The sequence below is a fragment of the Hetaerina americana genome, unplaced genomic scaffold (genome assembly GCF_022747635.1).
Source record: "Hetaerina americana unplaced genomic scaffold, ioHetAmer1.1.p SCAF_67, whole genome shotgun sequence".
NCBI lineage: Eukaryota > Metazoa > Arthropoda > Insecta > Odonata > Calopterygidae > Hetaerina > Hetaerina americana.
In genome coordinates, this window is record NW_027287283.1 from 2249334 (window position 1) to 2258746 (window position 9413).

Genomic DNA, 9413 nt, shown 5'->3' on the forward strand with positions numbered 1-9413 from the left:
GGCGACGAAGGCTTCTGACGACGTAGCCAAGTGACTGAAGGGCCGCAGTCACCTTGTCGTCGCTGACCTACCGAGATACGCCCTTGATGAAAGCTTCACCCCGGGAATCCTCTCGATGGGCTGAGTGTGGTATTGGATCCTCAAGGAATCCAGTACCGCAGTCACCTTTCGGTGACCCTCAATGGTCTCGGTGACGAGTCGGATGGAAGATCGCCTGACCTCCAATCCAAACTCGTCCCCGAGTTCCTTTTCCAGTCGCTCGATGAGCCCCTGGACGTCCGTGACGCCATACAGCACTATGGGAGGCGTCTTCTTTTTTGTCACCGTTGGTGCTCCTTCGGTGGCAGCAGGCGTCGGGATGGCATCGTCCGTAGGGGTTGACGTCTTCTTCTTCTTTTTCTTTGAGCCGACGACGGTAAAACCGTCGCCCGACTCGTCGCCCGAGTCCAGGGCTCGGGCAGCTCCCTCCTCATCACCTAGGAGCGCCGAAGACGAAGTTGGTTGCGAGGAAACCGGCAGCACCGTTATTCTCGCTTCCTTCTTCCTCTTGGTAGTCTTGCGACCTTACTGGTCGTCAACTCTAGTTTGGTCCTGAAAAGGGCCGCTGGAGCTAACCTGTGTCACCGTTGGTGCTGGATCTGTATTTGTGGCAGGTACGTTGCCAGCGGTCTCCTTTGGTTTCGCCGTCCCCGGGATCGGAGAAGCCGGCGCAGGCGCCGACTCCCCTCTCCCGAACACACGACGAAGGTCCTCAGGAGACAATTCCAGAGGACGACGTCCTGTCGCCAGTTGTTGCTGTACGGCGATGTCCCTTCGTCCTCTCCTGAGGCAACGCGAGCGCTGAGTCGGCCTTAACTGCACGAGGCATAGCGGGCTCTCCCTCTCTCTTTCTCGCCCGACGTCCACCCTTTTTCGTCGTACCGACGCCGTGTCCCCCTGGTGGTACCTTTCGGTACTTGGAACACATAAATTCCGCGTTGATTCCGTCTGCTCTCCTTGCGCCGCCACATCACCCCCTCTGTAGACTTTAGGCCTCTAAAGAACGAAAAAGGAAGGATTAGCGAAAAGAAGTGAGATGCTATGGTGCAAAATCTGCCAGGTGCTTAGGGAAATGGACCCTCCTCCCAAAGCGGGTCTCTCTCGGCTCTTCGGCAGGTGCAGCAGTGGTGGTCCTAGGGTGTCTTTTGTCCCGGAGAGGTGCGGGTGCTGCGCCGCTCGTCCCGTCGTTCTCCTCAAGAGTGTAGGCAGGTTTTATGCGGTCAATTGAAGTAGTTTTCTCACTACCTCGGACGTTGACCACGACAAATTTTGGCTCTCTTCGGATGACCGGGAAGGGACCCTCGTACGATGGTTGAAGAGTAAGCTTTGTCGCGTCGTTTTTCACGAAAACGTGGGATGTGGACGACAGGTCTTGATGCAAGAAGGCAGACTTCTCGCCGTGGCGTGACGCAGGAACTAGTCGTATGGTGGAGAAATGTTGCCGTAGCTGCGCGGCGAAATTAAGGTCGTCGTCCGCCGGCCGCTCGCTAGGGACGAAAAACTATCCTGGTAGACGGAGTGGGTGACCATAAACCATCTCCGCCGGAGACGCCCCTATGTCTGCTTTCCAGGCGGCTCGTATACCGAGCAGCACTACTGGCAGGACGTCCGGCCAACCATCCGACCGGTGGCACATTATGGCTGCCTTCAGTTGGCGGTGGAACCTCTCCACCATGCCATTTGCTGCGGGGTGATAAGCCGTGGTTCTTAGGTGTCGTGAACCGGTGAGCCCCGCCAATTGCTGGAACAGATGAGATTCAAACTGTCGACCTTGGTCCGTCGTCATCCGGAGTGGAGTGCCGAAGAGAGCGACCCATTTCCGAAAGAATTCCTTTGCGACCGTGTTAGCTGTTGCGTCCCGAACCGGGAACGCCTCTGGCCATCTTGAAAAACGATCGACACACGTCAGGCAATATCGATATCCCGCGGAAACTGGCAAGGGGCCTACAATGTCGATATGCACATGCTCAAAACGCTGGGTGGGCGGCGAAAAACCGCCCACAGGGGCACTGTGTGGCGATGAATCTTCGCTCGCTGGCAGGGAATGAGTCCGAATGGCGTGATGAATGCCGTTTTGGAAATTTCGTCGGGGCACACAAGTATTTGGTGGTACGCGCGTACGAGGTCAATACGCGAAAATACAGTTTTACCGGCCAAATTGTGCGCGAAATCGGCGATATGAGGCACCGGATATCGGTCGGGAATGGTCCGCGCGTTGAGACCGCGATAATCCCCGTAGGGACGCCACTCGCCATCCTTCTTGGGCACCAGATGCAGAGCCGAGGCCCAACAACTGTCCGACCGTCGGACCGTACCGCTGCGTAGCATCTCGTCGAACTCCTTTTTGGCGATGGCGAGCTTATCTGCTGTTAGTCGCCGGGGCTTGCAGGCGACGGGGTTCCGGACGTCACCTTGATGTGATGCATGGTCGTGTGCCGGGGCTCCCTCGGTGTGCTAGCTGGGCGAGTGATCTCAGAGAATTCGGTCAGCATCTCATGGAATCCAGATGATTCGATTGCAGTCTTCACCTGCGGGACCGAACACGGCACAATGCGACCGCCCGTGCCCAACGACGTGATCCCATCTGTTATTCGCTGCCGGTGGACGTCCACTAAAAGGCGGTAAAACGACAAAAAGTCCACGCCAATGATGGGCCTATCGATATCCGCCACTACGAAGCGCCAACGGAAGTCCCGCTTTAGGCCTAAATTCAAGGCTAAGTCTAACCACCCGTAGGTCTTTATCAGTGTCCCGTTCGCGGCAAATAGCTGGTTGGTAGAAAGTGGCTGTCGTCCCTTCACCAGCGTACGCGGGTAAACGCAAAGATCGGAACCGGTGTCGACCAGGAATTCTGTCTTCGTCACCGAGTCCACAACATACAGGCGGCGAGGCTGGGGGCAGCGGGTGTCGGCCGCAATTACGCCCTGCCCTCGTGGTTTTCCGACTTAAAGGTGCACGGGGAACGGCACTTAGTCGCGCGAGCACCAAAAGTAACGTGGTACCAGCACCACCTTGCATCTGGAGGCGCGGAAGGGCTGCGGACACGCCGCTGTCGGCTTTTGGAACGTTTCCGTCCGCGAAAATCCGGACAAGAAGCAGTCAACGCGGCCACCTGTTGTGTCAGGGCCGCTATCTGCCTTCGAAGTTCCTCCACTTCGGAATGCGGCGTGACACTGGCGACTTGCGGGGGGCGCGGCACCTCGTGCACCTTGTCGGCAAGTTTCGACAGGCTTTCCAGTTCCAGCGAGTCTTGTGAGGCCAGGATGGACTGTGTGTGGGATGGCAAGCGATTCATCCACAGCGTCTTCAGGAAGTCGCCTGGCACGGCAACGCCAGCCAACGTCCGTAGATGGTGCAAGAACTGGGATGGTTTCCGGTCCCCCAACTCCTCGTGCTCGAGGAGTTGCCGTATTTTCTGCGCCTGCGAGACGGAGAGTCGTTGGATTAATTCCTCCTTGATCTTCTGGTATGGGTCTGTCCTGGGGGGATTCACAATAATGTCCTCCACTTCCAGCGCGTGGCGATTGTCTAACTGGGCGACCACGTGGGAATACTTCGTCGCCTCACTCGTAATTCCCGCTAGCAAGAACTGAACTTCCAGCTGCGAAAACCATAGAGCCGGGTTTTCTGGCCAAAAAGGCGGAACTCGCATCGTCACTCTGTTTACGATTGACTCCTCCGACCCGTTGCTTGGAGGAGGCATTTTGCACCACGTGGCGCTTCAAGTCACAGAACGAAAAAATTGCAAACCTTAGCTCGCGCGTGATCACGTCGGGGTCACCAATGAAGGGGTATCCTTCTACGCTAGTGGACGTTGGGAAAAAATCAACACTCGAGCGTTAAACTCAACGGGTTTATTAACAAAACGGATGTACAGAGGGCGATCGTACTGCTTGCTTTATCATTCGCGGCAGACTGATTCTCTCGCCCGACGTCCACCCTTTTTCGTCGTACCGACGCCGTGTCCCCCTGGTGGTACCTTCCGGTACTTGGAACACAGAAATTCAGCCGTGCGTTCCGTCTGCTCTCCTTGCGCCGCCACATGTCTAAGTCTCTAGAGAGTAGCTCGCGATCTAGTTGGCTCATTATTTCCCTCTATACCAACGTGTGTGCTTAAGTCTTTAATGTATATGAAGAACTGAAGAGGCCCTATTACACTTCCCTGGGGGACGCCAGAAGTTATATCTCTCTCCGTTGAGCACAACCCATCAATGACTACTATTTTTTTGCGATTTGACAAGAAGTCTCTAATCCAATTAATAATTTTCTCATTGATTCCATAGTATTTAAGTTTATGTAACAGTTTATTGTGTGGGACTTTGTCGAAGGCTTTTTAGAAATCCAGGACTACTGCATCGACTTGTGTTGTTTAATCAAGTAGCTACGGATGGTCCGGATGAAAAATATATTTATACGGATGCATGTCTCTTCGTACTTCTGTAAATAATGAAACTATAGCCTTATGTGCAAAATGCTCAATAATTCTTGAAAAAGTCGCATATATCCAAATTCACTCACATTCGAACGGCCGCCATCTTGAACCATATATTGAAGGTAATAGGATCAATTAACTATTACAGGTTAAAATTATATTAATCTGCGGAAGGGGAAAATTTTATTAAAATTAATAATTTATTAATTAGTTGTAAATAAACAAACTATATTAATATATTAATTTGTACAACTTAGTTCATATTTTACTTAATAAATGAAACGCATAACGTAGTGATGGTGCCACAAGCGAATTTCCGGTCTTTTAGTCGTCTTGTTGGGCAGTTGGCGCCTGAATCCGTTCATGGGTGGGCGTGATTGCAGCATTAAGATAAGGTGAGTACCGATAAGAATCATGTAAAGAGGCAATCCATAGTTGTGATTGCCCCATTGTCATTTTAAAGGCGCCTTGATTGATAAGTGTTTTCAAATGAGTATTTTACTTAGCGCTAGAAGTCGAAAAATAATATTTGAGGATGACATTTTTATTTCTCCAATTTATTTGGAAAATACGAACGAGGTCGCATGTTTTTTATTGCATGGATTATAATCATTTAATCGATAATTTCATTCATTTGACGCCAAGGGTCTTCCTTGCAGGTTGCACATGAAATTGGGTGTTTTGTTGTGGCTCTAATTTAATGTTAAATATACGCCTATGATTTTAGTGCACCTGAAAATTGGTAGAACCTTTCTGGAAGGTGCAGGACCTGGGCTAAAAGACGTTTTTCCATAGCCTCGTAGTGTGAGGCTATGGAAATGTTAGCTGGTACAATCACGCTATGACAGAGGAAGATTTTTGACTTGAGAGAATTAGTGAGAAGAATTGCACATTCTTTCGCCCAAGAATCACTCCCACTTTCCCCCTCTACCTGCACGGTCGAGGGGGAAAGCGGGGGCGATGCTCTGGGTGCACTTATGATGGTGATTTTGTTTATATTTAGTGCTTTAATTAACTAATTGGCATCTTTCTCTTAGTTGTAGTAAGTTGAGGGAGGTGGGCGAAAGCTGAGAAACCCGGTGTCGGCACTGGTATACTCTCATTGACGAAAGGCCCCAAGGGGATCACAGCTTAACGTCCTACAGAAAGCACTTCAAGTAGGATCGGGATGCCACTGAAAAATATCTGTCGTACCCGTCATTAGAACCTGGGGCCTCTGAGTGGATCTTTCTCTTACTTTCATTGATGTTTGGGTAGCCAATCTAGTATTAATTTCATACGGTTTATGTATCTTTGCTTCTAACCTTTGAATGCTATTTCTCCGTCTTTAGCCTTTTTATTTCATCCATATTTTTGTTTCTTCCTTGTGTTGTTAATGATCGTACGAATCTAGTCATTTAGTTATAGTGAAATTGGGCAATATTGATATTTCTTGGGTTTCCGATGTCGGGCGAGAGCGAGTGCGTTCCCTGGCTCCAACTGATTGCCGTGAAATATTTTTTGGAAAGGAAACCACGTATAAATACCTAGATACACATCAATTGGAAGTGATGATCGGAAGATATCATACTTACATGACTTTCAGAATGTTGCGAGGCTGGTAGTAAATAGTTATGCGCCACGTGACACTTCAAGAAGGGGCACGCATACTTCGGTTTCAATTGGAGTGAGACCAACATATCCTATACTGATTTTCCTTTGAACGTTGCCCTTCCAGCTGCCACGACACACGGGGAATGCGCTACTTGACGCCTGTTTATCGGCCATGGCATGGCATTTAATACTCTGCTTCGATTGTCATTTTTGCATGCACGTCGTGTGGGTTGGGAGAGTTTTCGGCCCCTGTCGCCCGAGCTTTTGAAGTGTAGCGACTGGGGCTAAGGCCTCATGCCTGCGGGCGGATTTATCCATTTACAATGGCTTTAGTACGTCCTAGAATGAGCTGTCTGTTTTTAAAGTTTGGTAATTTTATGAAATATGGATGAATCTTTGCTATTTCTGTTGCAGAAATTTAATTTGTCAAGTTATTTACACTCTAGCGTGACTTGATATTTTCTCAAGGTAAAATGAAGGATTTGCTAATTTTTCAGTGTCTATTTCAGTGTGTTTTACTTTTTAAACTGGGTTACTGGGAGAAGTACAGAACGAATTATTTTCCTCTTTCAATTTAAGACACTTCAGAAGTCTAGTGCCTAATCTGGGATAACTTCGCAGTTGGGATGGACGACAAAGACCTCGGAGTAAGTGTAGAAGAAAGATTCCTAACCCGAATCTGTACTAATGGAGATGAGATAAGTATTTTATTTATGTATATATAATAGATTTTTGAATACCAGGTAAAATTAAAAAAAAGTAATTTTGCAAGCAATGTGAAGGTGCAACTTGGGTCGATATGCACGTTGAATCATATTTACAAGCTTTTGAAACATTCTCCAGGTTTTTTTGCAGTTCGTCAATTTCATTTAAGTTGACCGACAGACAGCACGACACTAGATTTGCGTTACGTTGGCATTTTTGTAGCTTGAATTAATTTCATTTCTGCTTCATATTCTCCCATAATTGTTTAAATTTCTCCATAGAAGGTCACTTCAAAATGTATCGCAAATTTTGAATTTTCGTGGGTTAGGTAAACTTGATTTTCAATTTTTTTGTGGCGTTCTGTGGGCACTTATGTCTCTTACTTATACTGTTAACTTCGGCCATTTTGAATGTTCCGTTAGTTGTTGACAGCTGTTTTGCTTGGACGTGATTTGGCTTGTCTTCAATCTTTGCCTGTTCCAAAAATTGGATCAAAGAGTCTATCAAATTTTGTGTGAAGAACGAAATTAAGTGCGCGGACGCATTCCGAATGTTGACTGGCATATGGAGAAGCTGCCTTGGACCGAATTCACATTTATTGGTGGTACACTGTTCTCAAAAGGCCGAGAAGATGTGAAGGAGGAAGAGCGTGCCAGACGCTCGAGCACGTCAACAACAGACGAAAACATTGATGAAGAGAAGGAAATAGTATTGGCCAATCGTCGAATCACCGTTTGAGTGACTGAGTGCCGAGGACCTACACATATGGATTGGCTCGTGCCATTCGATGTTTACCAATGATTTCGGCATGACACGGGTCGCCGCGAAATTTGTACCAAAATTGCTCAATTTCGACCAAAAACAGGAAAGCATTTGCATTCCTAATGAGGTGTTGGAATCAAATTTGCTCCAGAGGGTCATAACGGGTGACGAATCATGGGTTCATGGTAATGACGTGGAAACTAAAGCTCATTTATCCCAATGGAAGCTATAGCAGGAGCCAAGACCGAAAAAAGCGCGCCAAGTTCGGTCGGATGTGAAAGTTTTGCTTAGAGCTTTCTTCGATCGCAGGGGCGTGGTGCATCATGAGTTCTTGCCACAGAGTAGAACGGTAAATGAAGAGTATTACCTGCATGTCATGCGCAAGTTGCACGAAGCAATCCGCCACGAACGCCCGGATTTGTGGTAGAACAAAAATTGACTTATGCACCATGACAACGCCCCTGCTCACACATCGTTACTTATCCAAGAATTTTTTGCCAGAAACAGCACACCAATATTGCCGCAGCCACCGTATTCCCCAGATCATGCTCCCAGTGACTTTTTCTTGTTCCCAAAACTGAAGAGACCCTTGAAAGGATGACGCTATGCTTACGATTGATGAGATAAAGACTGCATCCAAGGAGGAGCTGAAAAGGATGACAAAAAATGATTTTCTGAAGTGCTTCGAGCATTGGAAATAACGTTGGCGCAAGTGCATAATATCCGATGGGGATTACTTTGAAGGGGACAAAATAGATATTCATGAATAAATAAATAATTTTTGAAAAAACACAAAAGTCATGATACTTTTTGAACAGACCTCGTATAGGTATAATTGTAATGTAGTATAATTTGTGTCCATTTCCATATTTTTAGAGCTCTTTTGAATAAAAATTTCCCTCAATTATGAAATAATATGATTCTTTGGTTTTGTTTCTCAGTGACCCCTCAAGGAAATCATTTCGTGAACCATAGGCATTGGAATATATCTACAGATTTTAATTTTGAAAAGTACGACAAGGGTAAGAGTTATGCTTGTAAAACGTGCCTTAACCCTCTGAGTGCGGCGGGCCGATATATCGGCTCTTGCGTAGGCTATTGTTTAAATCGCTGTTACTTATGGTTTTTTCTTTAATAATTTATGGTTTTTGTGCTATCGATAGGGTAAATTCCATACAATTATGTAACACATTTTTTAATTTTTTATTAGCAATTTTAAATGTTTTTCAAAAAGTATACTTCTTACTATAATTTTACGTTCAGTTTTGTACATGTCGGGACGCTCAGCCTAATTGTCTGCTCGTTTTTTTCTGAGTGGTCTTTCCACTATGAAAAGCCACCAAAAGGCTACTTATCTGTTTTCATCTGTAATCTCTTGAATGTGTTATAGTGTGGTGGTGTTGATATATAACTGCTTATTCAGACTTTGTTGATAAGATGGAAATGAGAGCACTGCTTTGTAATCATTTTGGTTTCTCTTGCCGTCCATCGTATCTAATCATTTGCGCCCTGTGTATTGGATTACATTGTCAGCAGTTCTCTGTGAGTTAGAACTTAGTTTTTTTCTGCCTTTAGATTGTAAGCACATTGCCGCAGTCTCAAGGAAAGGGGAAAAGTCCCAATTTGACTCCGTGAGATCAGCCTTTTCAACAAAATCGAACTATGCAGAGGCTGACAAAAAATTTTCCAATTCACTGGTTTTTCTTTATTTATTTATCATTTTTTCTTCATGTCTTTTTGATTCTTTCTTAAATTTAAATATGGTAGTTGTATTGAAAAATGTTTAAAAAATATTAGTAGTGTCTAAAAATCGAAATATTATTGCTAAAAAAATATTCTTCAAATTTATAATACTGTAATAATTACATTTATTTTTCAGATG

The 9413-nt window shown here is 46.3% G+C and overlaps 1 protein-coding gene across 1 annotated transcript; it reads right to left on the reverse strand.

The window, feature by feature from the left end:
• Nucleotides 1-2956: 2956 nt before the first annotated feature.
• On the reverse strand, nucleotides 2957-3742 carry LOC139696077 (uncharacterized). Its single transcript, XM_071594701.1, has one exon. The coding sequence runs from the start codon at nucleotides 3740-3742 to the stop codon at nucleotides 2957-2959; it is 786 nt and encodes a 261-aa protein (XP_071450802.1).
• Between the last annotated feature and the right edge of the window lie 5671 nt (nucleotides 3743-9413).